At 35.0% G+C, this 23,531-nt stretch overlaps 1 protein-coding gene across 4 annotated transcripts in view; it reads left to right on the forward strand.

The window, feature by feature from the left end:
• The window catches only part of KMT2E (lysine methyltransferase 2E (inactive)), an 89,705-nt gene extending 66,174 nt beyond the window's left edge, over window positions 1-23,531 (forward strand). For 3 of the 4 annotated variants that reach the window (XM_079149961.1, XM_079149960.1, XM_079149963.1), the window contains 15 exons: window positions 336-445; window positions 2,924-3,188; window positions 4,362-4,460; window positions 12,037-12,201; window positions 12,733-13,041; window positions 15,835-16,089; window positions 16,199-16,343; window positions 16,985-17,235; window positions 17,586-17,642; window positions 17,783-18,346; window positions 19,393-19,682; window positions 20,484-20,572; window positions 20,683-20,808; window positions 20,971-21,068; window positions 21,883-23,531. In XM_079149961.1, the coding sequence (XP_079006087.1) occupies window positions 336-445; window positions 2,924-3,188; window positions 4,362-4,460; window positions 12,037-12,201; window positions 12,733-13,041; window positions 15,835-16,089; window positions 16,199-16,343; window positions 16,985-17,235; window positions 17,586-17,642; window positions 17,783-18,346; window positions 19,393-19,682; window positions 20,484-20,572; window positions 20,683-20,808; window positions 20,971-21,068; window positions 21,883-23,394 (4,335 nt within the window). In that variant the 3' untranslated portion in view covers window positions 23,395-23,531. The remainder of the gene's footprint in view (window positions 1-335; window positions 446-2,923; window positions 3,189-4,361; window positions 4,461-12,036; window positions 12,202-12,732; window positions 13,042-15,834; window positions 16,090-16,198; window positions 16,344-16,984; window positions 17,236-17,585; window positions 17,643-17,782; window positions 18,347-19,392; window positions 19,683-20,483; window positions 20,573-20,682; window positions 20,809-20,970; window positions 21,069-21,882) is intronic. The other variant, XM_079149962.1, reaches the window with a different exon arrangement.

Here is a 23,531-nt window from a genome sequence, read left to right on the forward strand (position 1 = left end):
TAAAATGCTATCACTTGTAAGACTGCCAATTTCAGATACGCGAATAAGTGACAAAATATGCATCTTAGAATTAATAAAATACAGTTTTAGTTTTATTTTGTTTTGGATGCCACATGGGGGTCACTGGGGGTAGGGATTGATTGTAGGCATTGATGTACTTTTGAAAAATCTTCCCAGGTGATAACCAATGATTTATAAGTCTTAATAATTAATGGTACTTTTCCATGTTGTGTTTGCAAAGTACTTTTACCAATAGCTTTCCAATTGCAAGAGAAGATGCTTTTAAAGATAGAAAGTGGTTTATAGAAATGTAAAATTATTCTTCTAACTAACAGGTGAGGCATGAAATTGAAGATGGAACCATACATCTTTACATTTATTCTATACAAAGTATTCCAAAGGGAACTGAAATTACTATTGCTTTTGATTTTGATTATGGGAATTGGTAAGTTCAAGTCTGTAAATATATCATTTGTTGTTTTCAAAGTAGTTCCTTAATGTTCATGTAATAATTTAGGTATTATTGCTTTTATAACTTATTTCTCATGAGGCAGTTAAAAAGTACTTTAAAACAAGCATTTTGGTATCAGCTTTCATCACATTATTGTTGCTTAGTTATTTTCTGAACTTTCCTAGTGTAAATGTTTTCAGTGTGTGATTACTAATGCTAATTCAGCAATACATCATTGACTTTATTAGGTAAGAATTTTTTTCTTCACTTTCTTGTATTTTAGAGGATACAATTTTAATTATACAATTCATTTTATTAATCAAGTGTATGAGTAATTTGTTTTACCTCAAAACAAGAAATCGTATCAGATTTTCTTTGCAGTGTAAATTGCAAGGGTTTGTAGAAGACTTTACAAAAAGAACCTCTGAGAACCATGTTCTGAAACAAGAAAAAGGATTAAAACTTTATTTAAATTTTAAAATTTTAATATACAAATATGAATAATACAAATATCCATGTACTTCTCAGATTAATAGAACATTATTCACTGATGCCTCTTATATTTAGCAGATTGTATCACCCTTCTTCACATTTCTTTGACATTTTAGTTTGTATGTCATCAAATGGTATTTAGGAATTTTGTATATCTTTAAAACTTTGTTCATTGTAACCTGCTACTTCTGCATTCCATCTTTTGTCTTTCATTACATGAGATGAAACTACATTATTGTGTGTAGTTCTGATTCATTTATTTTCACTGTTAATGGCATTACTTGCTTCCACTATTGATGAACCTTTCTATTTATCAGAATATATTTCGGTGGCTTTTTGAACATGTATGCATGTGTACATGTTCCCTCTGTGGTAGGGACTGAGAAGTTGAGTTGCTATGTTTCAGAATGTACAGACTCAGTTTTTTTTTTTTACCAAAGGTAAATTGCTTTGCAACGAAAGTTGTTTTACTTTCCTAAGCAGTTTAGTTCCTTTCTAATCCTTTATCATTAAGACTTTAAAAGTGTATCTAGTCCTTGTGAAATGGTATCTTTATATTTTTATTTACCATTTTCCTTTATTATTTATAAGCAAAAGTATCTTTTTCTTTCTCTTTTCTTTTTTTAGTGGTGCTGGGGATTTAACTCAGTGTCTTCTGCATACTAAGCACATATTCTTCCACTGAGTTACACCCAGACCCCAACAATCTTCCTATAAGTTACCATTTGGACTTCCTCTTGCAAATTGCCTAATCATATCATCTGACCCTTTTTCAGCTGTGCAGTCCTTTTTTTATTTCTTTATACATTCTGTAGCTTTTTGGTTATGAACATCTCAGTTCATTTTTTTTAAACGTGTAATTTTTAAAAATGCATCTTTTTAAAAAATGTCCATTTTATGTTTTCTCTCAATGTGAAATTTTTCCTTCATTATGAATCTCTAATGATTATTGGAAACAAACATCATAATAATTCAGTTTTTCCTTTTAAGCCCTTTTTGTCCCTAGAAGATGGAAAATTTAGCATAATGACTCTTTGCATCTTGCTTTGGGAAGACTGTACATCACATTGAGGTTAAGAATATAAATTTTCCATAATCTGTCTTGTTTCAAATTCTAGCCAGTTATTTATAGTTTGTGTAACTTTAGACCAATGTCTTCAGCTCTCTGTGCATCATTATCTCAAGTATGAGAATAATAATTCTCCCGCAACAGGAATGTTTGGAAGATTTAGTGAGTTAACACATGTAAACTTTTTAAAACAGTTTCTGTCACAAAGTAACTGCTTGATAAACATACCTGCTTGGCCTAGTGGTGCACACCTATAATCCCCATGATTCAGGAGGCTGAGGCATGAGGATCTCAAGTTCAAGGTCAGCCTCATGCAATTTAGAAAGACCCTGTCTCAAAATTTAAAAACAAAACAATACCAAAAAAAACAGACTGAGGGTGTAGCTCACTAGTGGTAGAGTGCCTCTGGACTTAATCCCCAGTACCGCAAGAAAAAATAAACATATACATACATAAGTAAATAAGAGTTGTTGCTATCATTAAAAGAAACCTTGTTTATTTAAATAATTCTTTGGAGTAAATACAAACTAGTTAAGGTTTAGTATTTTTATACTTAGCATGCTTTTTATTTAGGTCAAATTTCAAGTCAGTATTTTATAACACTCTGGGACCACTGAAGAAATTAGGGTTTTTTTGTATAAGCTACAACATCATTTTACTTTAAAAGACTTGAGTTTTAATTTATGAGTTTTTTTTCATTCTGTATAACATTATTAGTTACCTTAAGACCCAATCCGTGATTCACATTCAACATTTGTTACGAGAAAACAATATTTCTTTTGTGATAGAAGTCAGAAATACAAATTAGTTAGAAAGTTAAGGATTTTGTGAAATTGCATCTTAAAATGAGTAAGAAATTACCCAGTTTTGTTTTGTATCTTGAATAAATATATATTTGGATATCATTTCAGTAAGTACAAGGTGGATTGTGCATGCCTCAAAGACAATCTAGAGTGCCCTGTTCTGAAACGTAGTTCTGAATCCACGGAAAACATCAACAGTGGTTATGAGACCAGAAGGAAAAAAGGAAAAAAAGACAAAGATATTTCAAAAGAAAAAGATACGCAAAATCAGAATATTACTTTGGATTGTGAAGGAACAGCGAACAAGATTAAAAGTCCAGAAACAAAACAAAGAAAGCTTTCTCCCCTGAGATTATCAGTATCAAATAATCAGGTATCAAATTCTACTGATTCTTAATGAAGTTAAATTAACAAAGGCAGTTGTCATATTTTACCCCTTTTCAATATAAAAGTTGCTTAACAATTTTTAAGTCTATTTTGTTATTTAATGAAGTACTTACAGGTGTAGATACAGGATACAAGTTCTGTTAGCATATATACAACATTTGTTAAAATTAAAAAAAAGAGCTGGAGTTGGTGGTGCCTGTAATCCCATCCGCTCAGGGGGGTGAAGCAGAAGGATCTAAGTTCAAGGCCAGCCTCAGCAATTTAGGGAGGTCCTGAGCAACTTGCTTCAAAACATAAAAATTGCTGGTGATAACAAGCAGTGGTTAAGCATCCCCTGGGTTCAATCCCTGGTACCAAAAAAAAAAAAAAAAGCCAACAAATCACTGTTGAACTGACAAGATTTTCCAAAGGCTGGAAAATTAACAGTTGTAGCTAGTGTTTTATGTTCATTAGTGTTCTTTTTTTACATTCTGAAAGCATAAAATTAACTTTTCCTGAAGTATCTGGACAGAAGTAATAACAATTGTAGAAGAATACCACAATCAGTAGCAATAAAACTTAGAGGGCCTGGGGTTGTGGCTCAATGGGAGAATGCTTGCCTAGCATGTGTGAGGCTGGGTTAGATTCTCAGCATCACATAAAAATAAAATAAAGGTCCATTGACACTAAAAAAAAAAAAAAAAGTTTTCTGACAGAAAATTCACTAATATGTAAGGTAGTTTTGGGAGAATTTGGGCTTATACTTCTTCCCCACCAAGAAATATGTATTATATGGCCCTCAAAATAGAGGTTAGGAAGGATCATTAAAATGTGAAGGTTAAGTAACATTTTGCTCATTAAGGGGCCCTATATTCTAATAAGCTTTAAATTGAAATTTACCAAGTACTTCATATTTGCAGGTTTTGTGAAAAATTTGTTTTGGGAGGAATATATACAGAAGACCATGCAACCACATTTTAGCAGCAATAGAACTTTAGAAAGCAAAATTATTTGATGGCATGATTTTAAAAGCTTTCTTGAACTAGGAAATCAGTTTTAAATTGGCTTGTAACATTTATATTTCTAGTTGTGGTTAAAAGACTTTTAAACAGTTTGATGTCAAGGGCTTATAGATGGAGTAACAGTTTCTTTACATAAAGAAGTCATTTCCATCTTTCAGGAACCAGATTTTATTGATGATATAGAAGAAAAAACTCCCATTAGCAATGAAGTAGAAATGGAATCAGAGGAGCAGATTGCAGAAAGGAAAAGGAAGATGGTAAGTTGGGAAGCCAGTAGTTGCTTTATGCTATATGGCTTTGGCTTAGTGACAGCTACTCTTCTCAGAGTTAACTGTTGCTGCCTCTCCATGGGGCTTGCACACTTTTCTTTGAAGTTAGCAACATGATGTGTCATTGAGCATTTTTATTTGGCTTTTTTGTCATTACCATTTAAGTAAACTCACTAATAATTTGTATTTTTTACTGATGTTCATTAGATATTTTAAAATGTACGGCTTTTTAGAAATTGTATGATTTAGAAATCATTAATATTTTTGAGGCTGAGAACTGTTAATGAATTTTATACTGTAATTACTATTCAAAATTTCTTTCATTAATGTATCCTTTCTCTTCATGATTTAGTTCTAAAAATGGAACTTTAGCTTCTTAATAGTACCAAATAAATGGCTTATGCAAATCCAAAACAAAAAAACCCACTACTGTTTGGTAGCTATTTCTGTGTTTTTATACTGTTATAAGGTTTTCATTAAAATAAGTTTAATTTATATCCTTTGTACTATTTATTCGCAGTTATTTTGTCAGTGTGAAAACTAGGACAAGAAATATCCTAAAAAGTTAGTGAATAGTTAAGAAAGTATCATGGTATACATTGAGTACCCTAAGATTTTAAAATGACTCTGCACACCAACTGATCTTAATATAGATTTTCCCCCTTCCATTTACTTGCCTTATTTAATGTTCTAGGGGTTTTCACATTGTACTCCACAGAATCTCTTGTGTCACATACTTGGGGTGGGGTCTTTGTAAATTTGGTTAATGTGCATCTGTTCCATCATCACAATGGCCATCTTTCTATCCTACAGTTAATTCTATACTACAATTGTGAACTGTTTCATAGCCTTCAAATTTTAGAAACTTTGTTTATTGTGACAGGAGAGTAGAGATAGAAGAAAAATACAGGTGAAAATTTGGAGGAGGCTGGTTATAAAGGAGGAGTTCCTTTATCTAAAAATTTGAATCTGTTTCAGGATTTAATTATATACAAATTCCATGTGCCTTCCCTAAATTTCCTATAGTGCTTTCTTGAATATTGATTTTCAGTACTGTCTTGTCCATTCCCCAGTTTGCTATAGCCTTGTATTTCTATTACTCTGTAGGGATTTTTAGGAGACCAATTTAAAGTATCACTGATTTTTTTTTTTTTTTTTTAAAGGGGCATGGTGTTTCATAGAAGAGCCTTTTTTACAACTGCCTTAATAATTTTGAAAGACATTTATCTGGATTTTTGTCGTATATTCATATTTTTATTCAGATAACGCTCTCTGAAACATTTGACTATTGGACTACTTTTAAAATGTCAATTTATCTATCAGTGCTGAAAATAATAGTGGAACTTAGAACATCCTCATTTCCAGACCCCAGAAGAATATTCTTTTGATATTAAACTTGAGAAAAATATGCTTATTCATGATCAACTTTTTATTCTTATTTTGCTTATTAGCATGCTGTATTAATACAGAATAATTATTCAGAGTTTTTATATCCATTTGAGTTAGCATATCCACCCTAATATCTGCCATTAAGGTGACTGCGAAGCTGGAAGTTTTATTCATGAGAATAAGATGTGGAAAACTTGAAAAGTTAAATGTTCATAATTATTTTAAAAGGATATAAAATAAAACTAATTTTTTGTTTGGTTTTTTGATGCACAGTTCTGAAAATCATTGCAATCTTATTATACATTTGCTTTAATGTTTCAATTATATGATTTTTGAATGTAATCAAAAACAGAAGCACACATTCTAAGGTTCTCAAGCAATTAATAGGGTTTTTCCTCACAGGGTGTTAGCATTTGGTTTTGAAAATTTTGGTATGAATCAGTTTATTTTTCAAGTCTTTGCCATTTATAAGGGTTAGATTATAAATAGTTAGAATTGGGGAGTTATGTGATGATGATTCTATTTGGCTGGGATTATAAGCTCTACTTTGGGAGTGGGCTACAGGGAGATAAAGTTGATTATTGATGGTACAAAATGTTCAATGAAGATTTCATGAGAAGGCATTTAAATCATGATGTGGTTAGGATACATGAGCCTCTTCATTCTCAGTTCCGTTTCCCCTTCCATCTCCTTTGGTGTTTTGAAATGTTCTTTTAGTAACATTTTCTTTTTTCCATCCATTATATTATGTGTGTTAACCCTTAAAAAGTTGGCTGCCTTCAAAAGCAAACTTTTGGCTAAATTGTATGGAACTAAATGGATGGATAATGTCCATTTCCTCTTATCTAGCAAGAGATAGATTGGGAGCAGGGCAGTGCAGGGATTGAATTGAACCTGGAGCCTTGTGCATTGTAGGCTTGCTCTATTACTGAGCTACATTCCCAGCCCTTGAGAGATACTTCTTTGATAGTTGTTTTAATTAGTTTGGGAGAATTTCGAGCCCAGTTTAAGCTGTGGCACTGGAAATACAGAATATTCATTTTATTCCAAAGCCCCAGGGTACTACTGAGCAGACTCACTCCCTTTGGTACATGTTAAGGTAGGGTTAGGGGACTATAGTTAAGAGAGTGAGCACCTGAAAGGGGATTAGATACTGAGAAACAATATTAACTCAACAAGCAATCATTTTAAAATGGCAAACCTTTTGAACAATTTAACAAAGATGCTTTCCTCATTTCTAGTGGTATGAAAAGAACCTCCTTTTCCAATTGGGTATTTTTAAAAACATTTCTGAAATAATTTTCTATAAGCACCGTCTTAATATACTTTGAGAGTATAGTCTTGGTAATACTTGGTAGTCTATTATAGTGAGATTGCCTAAACTAGAGTCCACGGAAGTTGGTTCAGGGAGGCTTCACATTTAAAAGGACAGAAATTTGAGAAACAGTGTAAGACTACTGAAAGATAATCATACAGGTATAAGACCCCTGGACTTGTCGAGCAGCTAGGATCTTCTGGATTTAATTATATATCACTAGAACATGAATATCCCAAGGGAAAGAGTACTCTTATTCATCCTCAGCTCCTAGGTGGGGAAAAGTACCTGGCTTTTTAAAAAGTAGACAAGTAAATAATCCAACTAAAAGTTCATGTCAGCCATTTAGAGAGAGGCAGGCCCACAAATGTGAATTACATGAAACTTATAGCCTAGGAAGTTTTGCCTAGGATTATGTAGGAATCTCCACAATTTTCTCAGCTCTTGTCCTTCACAGGAGAAAGTATTCCATAGAAGTCTATAATTTGACATATTCTGTAAAAAAAGAGAGTGCTTTAGCTAGTTAGGTTTAGTAAATCTTATACCATATCCCAAACCTTTAGGATTCCCAGTATATACAGTATTTTTCAAAACTCTTTCCTTGTACACTCTTGGAACTTGTTTTTTGGGGGTTATATCTAACATCACACAGGTTTTTATTCAGTCACAAACACTCCAGGAAAACAATGTTATTCAGAATCTATGCTGTTACTACTAATGTCTTTAGGAAGCAACATTATTTAAAAAGCTACTTTTCTAAATCAAGAATAGTAAAAAACAGGGTACTTTGTTGCTAGAAAAGTAATCTGATGACAGGACTGTGGTGGATATTATCTACATCCCTGTTTTACTACAGCATGATTAAAGTAATACTGATTAATAATTTTCTAAGTTTCTCTCGAGAGATGAGGAATAAATATCATGGTAGTACTGAACAGTAAGAGAGGACCAGTTTTGTAGGTATTCTGTTCAAACAAAACGAGGTTGTTCTGCTTTAGCTGCCTTCTAATAAATTTGACTCTCAAAATCCTTTGAATGTTTCTGGTTACATGCTTTCACATAAGTGACACGTTTTATAGAATATATATGCCCATCGCTTAGTGTTTTAATAAAAATGTGAATGCCTGCTATATATGCTAAGTCCCATTTAAGGTACTGGGTGAGCAGAAATGACAAGGTCACTGCTCTGGAGAAGCTTTCGTGGAGGACAGGGTGCAGCTAATTGTGACTGTCAAAACAGGAAACAGGACCAAGTATAAATTAAATTGTCATGTGATAGAGGAAATGGAGATGCCACTCAAGACATATATACTACTTTGGAACTTTTTGTCAGAAATAATCTTAACCATAAGATTCAAAATTAATCTCTGATTGCTGTTTCAAAGGGTAGGGAAGTTTTTTTCTGAGTAAGGTGTCTCTTATTTTAAGACCACAGGTTAGGGTAATTTGGTAGGTGGGCTCTGGCTTTCCCTTTCTTTGAAAAGCAATTTTTTTGTTTGTTTTAATTTAAAAACTATGAATTGCTTATTTCTGAAATTTTCCATTTCACTTTGGACCATGGGTACTAAAACTTAAGTAAAACAAAACCAGACATATAGAACTGCTTTCTAGCCACTGTGAAGACTCCACCAGGCAGTTTTGCAGGGTCAGGTCTCACACCCTGCATTCTGGATGCCATGGACCCACAGAACTGTTTTTGGTGCCCAGCACCTGTTTTATTTTTTTATTTTAAAGAAAAGCCACTTCCTACCTAGTAGCAATGTAGAAAAGCCAACTAGGAGTTCCTAGATGGCTTTCTTCCTTTTTGTTTGTCCTTAGTTCTGTGACCCTACTATCAACAAATTACCCCCTAAGGCTACTTAATAGCATTCACAAGTGTTTAAAATTACCAGATTAAAAGTTTACTCAGTGAAGTTAATTTTTTCAGTTGCTATATGGTACACTTTAATTCTTGTAATTTATTACATAATCCTGAACCATGTGGATTTTAGGCCTTCTCCCTCTATTGAGTAGGAAACTCAGATTAAGAATTTTGTCTGTTAACAAAAGTTGAAATTACATACATTTTTATTCCAGTGTGCTTACAAAGTATATATAGGTTTTAGGAGCTATGGGCAGTTGCCTAGGATTACTTAGTATCCTTAATTTCTCCATCTGTAGTCACCTGTAACTACCTTAGTTTTATATAGAAATTATTTTTCAGATCTGATCTATAAAATGGGTGGCAAATTTCCAGTTATTAAATAGTGTATATGAGGTTGTGTCAAAGAATATATTAGACATGATGAATATAAAAGCTGAATGACCCTTAAGGATTTTAAAGTAGATCAGTGTACTAATGAGTTTTATCCATGTAGAAAACCAGTCATGTTTATATTCCCAATGTTTATATATTAAGAAATGTTTAGTGTTTTCAGCTTTTATTTGTTCACATACAGGAAGACCTAATGTTGTATTTTGCTTTACATAGTATGTCAGTGGTTGTTAATTGGAAAGAGGAGCAAATTAGGAGCCAAGAAACTTGCACAATTATGTAAAGGCTCCATCTTTGATGAAGTCATTTAATCCAGAGGGACTTGGATTTCTTCAGTAGTATAGTAACTACATTTTTTAAGATCCTGACCAGCTCTAAAAGATTACAAACTATTTCTCAGGGAGTTTGCTTTAACTATCAATTAGTTGTAACTTAATTTTATACAGTACATTTTTAATTGAACAAGTTTGGGTCTATTTTCTTTACATAATTTTGTCCCTGACCCCTCACTCCTACAAGGGAATGTTGAATATGTCAAAGAACCACAGTGTAAATTCATAACTGTATTAGAAAGTCCAGAATGATCAGAATATAGAAATTATGATGGCCAGAAACAGTGATACATGGTTATTCATCTATTCAGCTACTCAGAAGGGTAAAGCAGGACCATAAGTTTAAAGCCAGACTGGGCAACTTAGCAAGACCATCTCAAAAAACAAACAAAAAGGCCTGGGGAAGTTCAGTGACAAAGTGCCCTTGGGTTCAATCTTCAGTACAGGGTGCCACCCTTTTATTAAATTTTTCTTTCACAAATATAATATTTGCTAGGACAAGTTTGTTTCTTCTAGGAAAATATACTTTTTGCACATAGCAAAACATTTTTAAGAGAGGAAATCATAGTAATCAACCTCTGGCTCATTACTATAGATTTTTAGAAATGCCCTGACATAGTCAGTTTTTTATAGAAAGCCATATAAAAAGAGGTAAGATAAGGTAATTTAAAAGGCCACAGACATGAAATTGCCTCGGGCAAGAATTTGGCTTTAAAATTTGCAGTTCACCGAGTATATAAGATCATCTTTTGAGCTGGGCATGGTGGCACACTCCTATGTAATCCCAGTGACTCAGGAGACTGAAGCAGTAGGATTGCAAGTTCAAGGCCAGCCTCAGTAATTTAGTAAGGCCCGAGACCCTATCTCAAAAAATAAAAAGGGCTGGGAATGTAGCTCAGTGGTTAAGCGCCCCTGGCTTCATTCACCAGTACCTAACTAACTAAATAAATCATCCTATGCCTACGCAACTTTTTTAAGTGTTTGATTACCTACCCAAGATGCAAAGTGCTAATAAGATGGAGATGTGCAGCTGTTTATCCATAAACAAGTAATCTTACCTCTGGACCATTTCCTTGCCTGTTTAAAAAAAAAAAAAAAGGTGAGGACAAAATAATTTGTGTCATATTTGCAGTGTGGCCGTTTGCTATAAAAGTATTCTCAGATGGTTTGACACATCCTTCTTTTGTTTTCTTAGTAAGTGTAACAAAAAATAAAAAACAGAAAAAGCAGGAATTTCCAGAGTGTAGGTGCCTTAATGCTTGAATCTCTGCTGATTACTGAAGTGCCAATATTGGCAAGACTTTGGCAGCCAGATCTTGAGTTTCTGATCTTTCTTTCTTTCTTCCCCACATCGATGACAATGAAGGAGGAAAGACAAATGGATCTGAGCCTCAGGACCTGGTTCTTTCATTTGGAGAACTGGACAGTTGATGGACGTGCTTCCTGGTTCTGGTTGAGAGCTGAAGCATTTGCCAGGCCCTCTGGTCAAGGCTCTGGGTCTTGCTCTTAATGTTCTCTATCCAAAGAGAACTGATGCTCAAAGGAACTCTTGCTCTTCCCTCAGTCCCTGTCTTGAAGTGTCAGTTTAAGAAAGGAAGAGCAGAAGGTAGAGGAATGCCTTACAAGAGTTAAAATGGAGGGCAAGAGGGCTAAAGTAGAAATAAAATACTTACGGAACGCCTATCAATTTCTAAGTGTTGTTTAAAAACCTCACATTTTCTGTTTGAACTAAATAACAATCCAGTGAAGTGTAAGTATTACTATCCACATTTTACAGCCTCAGAAAGATTTAACTAACTTGCTTAGAACCATGAAGGTATTTATTAAATGTGTACCCCACAACATCCTGCTTCAACATAGCAAAAATATATTGACTGATTTCATAAGTGCATAGGAATTTTACTTTTTGATATACAATTACACTAGGAATTTCAAATTTTTTAAAAAGGCTGACTTCCATATTTAAAAAGTGATTTTTTTCAGTTTAGAATAAAGCAAGGTCGTTTTTGAGACTTTTGTTTCATCCTTATTATTAACAATCATCCAAGTGTTCTTTTCATGAAATGTATTTGTAATAACAATGGTTACTGAAACAATGTTTGGAATCCTTACAGACTTTGAATGAATATAAATTGTTTTCCCCCCATATCTACCATAACAGACTTGTTTTGCTAACAGTATCCTAGAAATAATTTTTATAATTTTGCCTGAACAATTTGGACTTTAGAATTTTTACTTCAGAGCAATGATACTAATAAAATTGAAATCTTGTAGACAAGAGAAGAAAGGAAAATGGAAGCAATTTTGCAAGCTTTTGCCAGACTTGAAAAGAGAGAGAAAAGAAGAGAACAAGCTTTGGAACGGATCAGCACAGCCAAAACTGAAGTTAAAACTGAATGTAAAGATGCACAGCTTGTCAGTGATGCTGAAGTTATTCAGGTATAATTATCCAGGTCTAGTTTTTTGTTCACATTTAAACTACTTCAAATAAAATTTCCAACCAGGCATGGTGGTACAGGCTTGTAATCAATCCCAGTGATTTGGGAGGCTGAGGCAGGAGGATCTCAAGCTCCAGGCCAGACTCAGCAATTTTAGTGAGACCCTGTCTCAAAATAAAAAGAGCTGAGGATGTGGCTCAGTGGCAGAGTACCCCTGGGTTCAGCCCCCAATATTGCAAAGGGGGAAACAAACCAACAAATTTACATACGCAGCTTACACGATAATAAAATTTTAATTATGCAGATTTTAGGTCCTATGAGAAACTTAGACTTGAAACGTAACACTGTATTTGCTTTGTTTTGGAGTAATAAAATTCTTAATTATGTCAGTTTATTAACAATTCATAAAGAAATTGTCAAGTTAGCTTCTGAAGTAGATTGTTACTATATTTCAACTTATATAAACATAGTATCTGTAAACATAATATCAAAACAAAATATTAAAATTCCTTTCTGTTGTATTTTGATTTAGGAACAAGTAAAAGAAGAAACTGCTAACAAACCAACCCCTGCCAAAGTGAATAGAACGAAACAGAGAAAAAGTTTTTCTCGAAGTAGGACTCACATTGGACAGCAGCGTCGGAGACACAGAACTGTCAGCATGTGTTCAGATATCCAACCATCTTCTCCTGATATAGAGGTTGCATCACAACAAAATGATATCGAAAATACTGTACTTGCCATAGAACCAGAAACTGAAACTGCAGTAGCGGAAATAATTACTGAAACTGAAGTCCCAGCACTTAATAAATGTCCTACAAAGTACCCCAAAACAAAGAAGGTATGATTCTTAATGAATTTAAGAACTGTTTTCCAGCAAGTGTCTTATGATATTTAAATGGTTATATTGGTGTTTAAATATGGTTGCATTGGTCTATAACTATCTCATAATGAACTGAACAAGAGGCATCATCATTTTTATACTTTGCAGATTTTTTGACTAAATGAAAAATGAAAAGTGTGAAGTCAATAACTATTTGCATTTTGTGAAGATGATATAATATATCAAGACTTTTAGGTTACCTGCCTTATGTACAAAATTTACATTTCTCTAACTGGTTTCAGATGTGTTACAATTCAACCCCACCTGGTGCTGGGACTGAATCCTGGGCTACTGGGTAGGCAAGTGCTCTACCACTGAGCTATGTTCCTCCTCCCTATCTTTTATGGTATTTTTTTATAAACTCCATTGCTTAGATTCTAAGAATATAATGTAATGAAATTATTGATTTTAATAGCATGTACTAAGAATGTGAATACTTATAAGAAAGTAGTTTTATCAAATTATTAATAAAAATCTTGTCAAATTTAACAGATAATTTGGAAACTAATCACTAAATTAAACCAACCTGGACTTTTCAGTTAAGAAAGAACAACTTTAATGAAGCTGCTGTTTTCTCCCACTGTGACTAAAGTACAAAACATTGGTACCACAGTGGTCAGGTTTCCCTTAGAGGAGGGAGTAGATCATAAATATATCCTCCTTCCACTGAATATTTTGAAAACTATATTTATTTAGTCTTCGTACATAATTCAGTAGAGTTTGCAGACAGGCTGCTAAATGAAGAGTTTATTCATTAAAATTCTAGTATGAACCAGCGATTATGTTTGAACAGCAAATTTAATTTACTTGCAGGAGGGCACAGGTTTAGTTGAGAAGATCAAAATACAAGTATTGTGTGATTCAGAGTCTGTGCTTTCCTTATTGTACCACCTACTTTAATCCAGTAAGCCAGTATTTGTCTTTACCAGTGTTATTTTTGCCCACTTTGGAAGGACAAAGAATGATTTCAACTTTTTTTTTGTAATGGGAATAGGAAAAAAAAAAAAAAAAAAAAAAAAAAACCTCAGGTTTTAAACATGTGAAACTACTTTCTGGATTATAAATATGACATAAACCCTGCCTTTAATTACTAAATGACTAAATTGTTCTGGTGCTATGCACTTATTTAAACTCCTGGTCTAAGAGCAGAGATTTCCTGCATCTCACTGGTGTGAAATGTAGACTTTCTAAATCCTGTATGATTCTCTTCAAAAGTCTCTTTTCCCCATAGGTTTTGCTTATGGTATTGTTATTTTAAACATATTTTGGTCAAATAGTACCAAATTATAATTCCCTCTAAAGACCTTATTCAATTTAATAACATATAACACTTACTCTGTGCCAGATATCATTGAGAGCTTTATATGTGTTTTTCTAAAAACTCAGTCGTCATGCTACATTGTAGAGCTAGGTTCTATTATGACCCTTCTTTTACAGACACACCTTGAAGTGTGGAAAGTTGCACAAGTTGCTCACAGTTACATATAAGTGGCAAAGACAGGATCATTCTTTTAGTCTAGCTTCAGAATCCATGTGCTTCAGCACTAGGTTCTGTTGCTTGTCCTCCAAAGGTAGTTCTGTACACAAAGAGGAAATGAAAAAGTACTAAAATGTTTACAGTGGTTACTTCTGAAATATAGGGTGGGCAGGTTTTTTCTTCTTTTATACTAGGGATTGAACCCAGGGGCACTTTCACTGAGCAACATCCCCAGCCCTTTTTATTTTCACATTTTTATTTTAAGACCAGGGTTGCATGAATTGCTTAGGGACTCACTAAATTGCTGAGAGGCCTTGAATTTATGGTCCCCCTGAGTTGCTGGCATTATAGGCATGTGCCACTGGCAGATTATTTTTTTAATGTGTATATTTCTGTATGTTTACATATTTGTATGTATAAATGTACATATGCACATACATTTTCCACAATCTACATTTGTAATATGAAATTTAAAGGATATTATTTAATAACCAGATAAACATGAATGCCCAGAAAGCAAAAGGAAAAAGAAGTTGTAAGTTGTGTAAGCCGGGGTGCTAATCACACACATGAGGCCAGCCTGGCAACTTAGATGTTGTCTTAAAATAAAAATTAAAAAGGACTGGAGATGTAGCTCAGCAGTAAAGTACCCCTGGATTCAATCCCAGTACTATCCCAAAATAAACAATAAATAAATTTTCAAAGTACCAAAAACTCTTAAGAGAGAAACCATGTGAATCAGAGATTGACAATGCTGATAGTTTTATTTTTGAGTATATACACTGCCTTCATCTGTAGGAGACTGTGAGGAGCACCTCAGGTAGAAAAATGCTGCCTAAAATCAGATTTTTCTAAACACCAAAACATTTTATGTATATAATGGAGGAAGCAACAAACCTAAACTTAGCGTTGGTGGTACTGATGTCTCCTAGATGTTACTGTATTAAAAACATTAAAGTTTTTCATAAACAAAAGCAAATATGTGTTTTGTTCCTATAAAATACTGTATTATGGGATTGGCAATATAGCTCAGTGGAAGAGCATACAGGAGGCCCTGCATTCAGTCTCTACCACCACACAAAAAATTTGTGTAAAACATTTTGGGATAAAAGGAAATGGAGAACAGTATACTGATTTTTGGACATCAAATATGAATGATTTAAGTTACCCAATTATCATTTTAGATAATATATGTTTCTATTTTGTATTAGAATATTCTATGGGAGAATCTGTGCAATTAAATATATAGTGACCCCAATTTTCCTTTCCTTTAGCACTTGGTCAATGAATGGTTAAGTGAGAAGAATGAGAAGACAGGAAAGCCTTCAGACAGCCTTTCAGAAAGGCCTCTGCGCATAACTACAGATCCAGAAGTGTTAGCTACACAGCTCAATTCTTTACCAGGTCTCACTTATAGTCCCCATGTGTACTCTACTCCTAAGCACTATATTAGATTTACTTCACCATTCCTTTCAGAAAAAAGGAGAAGAAAAGAACCTACTGAAAACATTTCTGGCTCATGCAAAAAGGTAAACCTTTCTTTAGTGAAATGATTTTGGAATTGGCTCTACATTTCTGGGCTATATAAACAAGTACAAACCCTGTTCATTTATTTCTCCATTTCTCTGTTTTATTCAGCGATGGTTGAAACAAGCTCTGGAAGAAGAAAATTCAGCAATTTTGCATAGATTTAATTCACCCTTTCAAGAAAGATCCAGAAGTCCTACAGTTAATGGTGAAAATAAAAGTCCACTATTATTAAATGATAGCTGTTCCCTTCCAGGTAGAATTTCTTTTTAGTATTGCTTTAGTGTGACCAATGTGTTAGAATCTATACGTTCCTAACAGGCATAATCTAGTTACTGCTGTGTACTTTAGCAGAGAAACACACTGTCATATGAATTTTCTCATTTCTGTTCTCCAAGCCTTTTAGAGGAAGATAGAAAAACCGTGATTTGTAATACACTCTATGTTGGGGTTTATAGTTGAATTTCTAAAGGCGTTGGCTTTGGGGCTGGCTGATGTCAAACAGATTCAAAAGGACTTTGTGTGTTTGTGTGGTGCTGGAGATTGAACCCAGGGCCTTGTGAATGGGAGGCAAGCACTCTACCAACTTAACCAACTGAGCTATATCCCCAGCCCTCAAAATGACTCTTAAGAAGAAAACCATCAGTACTTATAAGATTTCTTTGAAACCTCTAATCCTGTAAGCATTCAGGCAAGATAATACTTGCTAAAAGTGAAATTAACTTATTTGGGTATGGGAGTATTTCATATTAGTTTAGTTGTTAAAAAAACTTGTTTAGTTTTGGGGTGAAAATCATACTATTAATGAGATTTTTATCTTCCCCAGAATGTAATATATTATAGATTACATTAAATACCAGCAGTATAACTTCTAACAGATTATTATCTCACCAACAGATTTAACTACACCACTAAAAAAACGAAGACTTTATCAGTTGCTAAATTCTGTTTACTCAGAAACCTCCACACCTACTCCTTCACCCTATGCTACACCAACTCATACAGATATTACTCCTATGGACCCATCATTTGCCACTCCTCCCCGGATAAAATCGGATGATGAAACTTGTAGAAATGGTTATAAACCCATATATTCACCAGTTACTCCAGTAACTCCTGGTACACCAGGAAATACCATGCACTTTGAGGTGAGAAATTTCAATGAAAAAAAATTTTTCAACTCTTATTTTTTGAGTTTCATTAAGAACTTCCCCCACACTCCCTTTAATAACTAGTGTGCTAAGAATATAAAAGGGAAAATTTGGGAATATTTGTTTATATGAATTTAAACATTTTTATTCATACTAGAATAAGTATAACTCGTCTTAATATACACAGCAGACTAAATTTATCAAATTGACCTGAAAGCAAATATCTTGAGGAATGAAAATAACAGTCTAAAACCAAAATGTTCTAATTTAAAGTTTTCATTTCTAAAAATATCATACATTTAATTCATGTATTTTAATTTTCAATTCCCATTATTCCTTTTATATAGAATATTTCTTCCCCAGAAAGTTCTCCGGAAATAAAGAGACGCACTTACAGCCAAGAGGTGAGGCATTACTTAAAAAAAAAAAAGTTGCTGATTTTTTGGGTTAAATCATTATTTTGCCTAAATTACTGGTAGATTTTGAAGTAAACTGTCCCAAGATGTCATGTGACTTTTTTTTCTTTTTTTAATTCTGTAAACAGGGTTATGACAGATCTTCAAACATCTTAACATTGGGGCCTTTTAGAAATTCCAATTTAACTGAGCTGGGTCTGCAAGAAATAAAGACTATTGGTTATACCAGCCCTAGGAGTAGGACTGAAGTCAATAGGCAGTGCCCCGGAGAAAAGGAACCTGTGTCAGACCTTCAACTGGGACTCGAAGCAGTTGAGACAAGTGCTTTACATAAAACCATGGAAACACCTGCACATGACAGGACTGAGCCTAACAGCCAACTGGACTCGACTCACTCTGGACGGGGCACAATATATTCTTCCTGGGTAAAGAGTCCTGACAGAACAGGAGTTAACTTCTCAGTGAACTCCAACCTGAGGGACTTGACACCCTCACATCAATTGGAGGTTGGAGGAGGCTTCCGAATAAGTGAGTCAAAGTGCCTGATGCAGGATGATGCTAGAGGCATGTTTATGGAAACAGCTGTGTTTTGTACTTCCGAAGATGGGCTTGTCTCTGGTTTTGGACGGACTGTTAATGACAATTTGATCGACGGGAATTGCACACCCCAGAATCCACCACAAAAGAAAAAGGTTACAAATTTAACAATTTATAGTCCTTTTATAGTGTTTCTTAGTACTAAGATTGAGGGTAATTGATAGATATAATATGTATTATATAAGGCATTCTTAATTGAGTTAAAATATTTATGTGTACATTTTCCCCCAGATTATATATTTTAAAATATTTTGTGAATGTTCCTTTAGTTAGAAAATGTTTACAGAAAAGTAAAAAATTCTAGTGATATGGATTGTCCTTACTAAGGCATACAGATTTCAGAGACAGAAACCTCAACATGATCTGTTTCACCAAATAAGTAAATTAAATAACTGCCCCATTCAAAAGAGGGGTGAATGATAATTATGTTATTGCCCTTATTTTATATTAAGCAAGCATTCTTGTAAATAGAATACATGCCTCTTTCATCATCCCATAATACCAATAGTATTTAGGCTGTGGAATAAGTATTTTGTAAAGTATGATACTAATAGTAAGTATTATACCAAGATACCTAAGTTCCATGATTTACCACCATTATTTCATTGGCAGGGATGTTGAGATGATTATAGAATGCCTTATTTCAGACAAATGGGAGAAACTACAGCACTTATTTAATTTGTTAATAGGCTTATTGCTTTAAAAGTCAAAGAATTTTAGTGATGTGTGCTTTTAATTTTTATAACAGAGTCCAGTTGGCAACTTTGTGGGAAGCAATGTAGTATAGTGGAAAGAGCACGGGCTTTCAAGTAAGACCTAGGTTCGAATCCCGGCTCCAACACTCACCAGCTGTGTGACCTTGAGTGAGTGAGTTACTCAATTTCCTCATCTGTAAAATGGGGATGATAATATACCTATTTCATAGGATTGTTGTGAGGATTAAATGAGATAATGTATGTAAATCATCTAAGTACAATGCCTGATATATAGTGGGCATTTGATAATTGTTAATTATTTCTTGAGAATCAAATTATTTTATGTAATTTTCCTAATATAAATAAAATATTTTTTTAGAAAAAAATGAATTGATTCTGATATGAAAGACAAGAATAAAAGATCTGCCTTCTCTTTCTTGCTTAAGGTTTCTCTATTAGAATACCGTAAGAGACAACGAGAAGCAAGGAAGAGTGGCTCTAAGACAGAAAACTTTCCTCTGGTTAGTATATCACTTCATGCAAGTGGAAACCTGAGCAACAACAATGGAGATGGGTGTGTCCATAGTAGTGAAAATGGGGAACAGGTAGAAAACACGGCTAGCCTGCCTTTACCAACACCAGCTGCGGTTTATAATGCTACGTCTGAAGAAACGAGCAATAACTGTCCTGCTAAAGAAGCTACTGTCAGTGAGAAGAATGAACCAGAAGTTCAGTGGTAAGCCTGTTTTGAAGTATGCTACTCTGACAAGAAAAAGCTTTCTTTTGTGCTTCTCCCAAGGCTACGTACGTGGTGATTTGAGAGATCTTTGCTGATAATGTTTAAAACTAGCTATGTATTTATTTGCCTGAGTTGTTCAAGGTCTATCATATTTTTTTAAATATTTTTTAAATTGTAGATGGACACAATACCTTTATTTATTTTTATGTGGTGCTGAGAATTGAACCCAGTGCCTCCCACGTGCTCTACCACTGAGCCACAAAGTCTGTTGTATTTATTTCTTAATATATTTATTCACATTTTTCATGGAAATTTTCCTCTTGAAAGAATTTTTGTCATAGTCAACATCCTGCCATTTCTTTAACCCCTACCAGTTACCTTGAAAGAACAACAGGTTTAGAGTTTCTTTGGTAGAAATAGAATTAGCAGCTGCATGTAAAGTGTCTTGGCAAAGTGGCAGGAGGACACGTTCACTCTTGTTTCGTAGTACCTTTGATATCCCGAAGTGACTTTCTGAATGTTCCTACACTAAAGCTTCCTCCTCCTTTTCATCAACAGATTGGTGGAGGCAAAAAGAATTTAGCCTGAGTTATTCAAATAAACTGAATAAAAGTCTCAGTTTTGGAGCAGTTAGCAAATAAGAGAAGATTGGCTGTTTTCAAAGCTTTAACACCAAAGTATTTTCCCAATAGAGCAAAATCCTTGATCTGAGAGGACATGTGGACCTTCAAGGGACAAAGAATAATCTAGCTGGCAGTAGCTTCTTTGAATTAAGGATGAAATAATTTTATTTTAAAGGACTGCCTCCACTTCAGTGGAACAAGTGAGAGAAAGGAGTTACCAGAGAGCTTTACTTCTTAGTGATCACCGAAAAGATAAAGATAGTGGTAAGTAAGCTTGTTCTTTCATCAAAAAGTGGAGTTGGCTAATCACCCTGCTCCTTTGTTTTTTGTAAGCTCTAATATTCTCTTTGGTTACTGCTCTGCTTCATCTCTAGGGGGAGAATCACCTTGTGTCTCATGTTCACCGAGTCATGTTCAGTCTTCACCTTCATCTCATTCAAATCACATTTCCCAGTTGCAAGCTAAAGGCCTAGCCCCTTCTTTCAGTGAACTCATGGAAGGTCAGTAAGCAGATGACCTATCATGGCTATTGTTTTAAACACCTTTTTGAATCAGAAAAAACAAGTTGCTTTGAGTAATAGAAGGCACATTGTTTTGTAGTGTCAATAAAAGGCAATAATTATCATGTAATTTTACATTTACTATAGTTTCTTGTTTCACAGACCCTGACTCTGAAAATCCAGAACCCACAACTACAAATGAATGTCCATCCCCAGCTACTTCTCAGAACACTTGTAAGAGCCCTTCAAAAACGAGCAAGGTAATAATAAACTTTAAATGTGACCATTCAGAAAAGCTTATGGTAATATGCAGACAGATTTTTTCCTGCTGCATTATCAGTTTATGATTTCTGGATTCTTCCTTCTAAATGTACTCAGTTGTGTTTATTTTATTTGATCTCTCACTGAGATGTGATAATTTTCTAGGCAAACTTTAAAAACTTATATTTTTCTCTAATTCTACCTCTATTCTAGTGGTATCTAGGGAACTTGTAACTTCATGAATTATATAACCAGTCAATAATCTAAAAACAAAGGTCAGGTGATGATTCGTGTAAAGGAATAATATCAATCTGGGCTCATGAAGATGTGATAATCTGATGTCAGGAAAATCACTGGAAACTGAAGATATGGAATCTGAGATTGGTTTTCGTATTTTAACAACAAAAAGGTCATATACTCTTGGGTCATTGATGTGTGAACGATTTACAAGGAAAATGAAAAGTATTAAAAATCAAAAGGGTCCAAGAAACCAAGTTTATTTACCCAAACCAAATTATGCCCTGGATAGAGTTTTCAGTTATGGAACTGAAACTTGCAGTTTTTTTTGCTTACGGAACTTGTCAACTTGTCTTCACTAAAATTCAATGTACATTCACCAGAATTTGTTGAAACTACTCAGAACCGGGCCTTGCAACATCTCAAGCCTCTATTGTTGACTTCTCAACCCTACATTTCCTGCCCCTTTTTAAAATTTAACATATTAAACCAACAAGAAAAAAACTCAAGGTTCATAAAATGTTTCTTAAGTTTATGTAATATATCAAGTTTATACAATTTGTTTTCTCTTCATAGCCTGGTTCACCGGGACCTGTAATTCCTGCTCAACCACATGGGAAAATACTCACAAAACCAGATCCCCATTGGGAGACAACAGTTATTGTATCAGAAGCTGAGAACAGTGTTCACCTAAAAACAGAGCTCCAACAAAAACAGCTATCAAATAACACCCAAGCACTTTCAAAGAACCATCCTCCTCAGCCACATGTTCGCAGTTCATCTGAGCAACTTTCACAAAAGCTGCCTTCCGCACCAACGAAGTTGCACTGTCCTCCATCACCCCACATAGAAAACCCTCCTAAGCCATCTACGCCTCACACACCTGTACAGCATGGTTATCTCTCACCAAAGCCTCCTGCACAGCAGTTAGGATCTCCCTACAGGCCTCATCATTCACAGTCACCTCAAGTTGGAACCCCTCAGCGAGAGCCTCAGAGAAATTTTTATCCAGCAGCACAGAACCTTCAAGCCAATACTCAGCAGGCATCTTCTGGAGCATTATTTACACAGACACCCTCAGGACAATCTTCAGCAACATACAGTCAGTTTAACCAACAGAGTGTGAACAGCACGGCACCACCCCCCCCACCCCCTCCGCCTCCTTCTTCGTCTTATTATCAAAACCAGCAGCCCCCTGCAAACTTTCAGAATTATAATCAGCTCAAAGGTAGTCTTGCCCAACAAACTGTGTTTACATCAGGACCAAATCAAGCACTTCCTGGCACCACAAGCCAGCAATCAGTTCCAGGACACCATGTTACTCCAGGGCATTTTTTGCCCTCTCAGAACCCTACCATTCACCATCAAACTGCTGCTGCTGCTGTCGTCCCACCCCCTCCTCCACCACCACCTGCTCCAGGACCTCACCTTGTTCAACAGCCAAATTCCCATCAGCAACACTCTGTAGCACATGTAGTAGGGCCAGTTCATGCCATCACCCCTGGGTCACATATGCATTCTCAAACTGCTGGACACCATTTACCACCACCCCCTCCACCTCCTGGTCCTGCCCCTCATCACCATCCACCACCCCATCCTTCCACAGGACTCCAAGGTCTACAAGCACAACACCAGCATGTTGTAAATTCAGCACCCCCACCTCCCCCTCCCCCTCCTCCCTCCAGTGTTTTGGCTTCTGGGCATCATACAACATCAGGTCAAGCCTTACACCACCCACCTCATCAAGGACCTCCACTCTTTCCTTCAAGTGCTCATCCAGCTGTACCACCGTATCCCTCACAAGCCACACATCATACTACTTTGGGACCGGGACCCCAACACCAGCCTTCTGGAACAGGGCCACATTGTCCATTACCTGTCGCAGGTCCTCATCTCCAGCCCCAAGGACCAAACAGTATACCAACACCTACTGCTTCAGGGTTCTGTCCTCATCCTGGCTCTGTGGCCCTGCCACATGGGGTGCAAGGACCTCAGCAGGCATCACCAGTGCCTGGACAGATTCCAATTCACAGAGCACAGGTGCCACCAACGTTTCAGAACAATTACCATGGTTCAGGGTGGCACTAAAATGGACTCCAAAAACATTTTTTAAAATGTTCTGTAAGATAAACTGTATATTTCATATGTACCTATTAAGGTACTTTTTAAAGCTTGTACATGAAACTTTGTATAAAAAAAAAAAAAAAAAAAACAAAAAAAAAACA

This window comes from Sciurus vulgaris (genome assembly GCF_902686455.1).
Source record: "Sciurus vulgaris genome assembly, chromosome: 8".
Classification (NCBI taxonomy): Eukaryota; Metazoa; Chordata; class Mammalia; order Rodentia; family Sciuridae; genus Sciurus; species Sciurus vulgaris.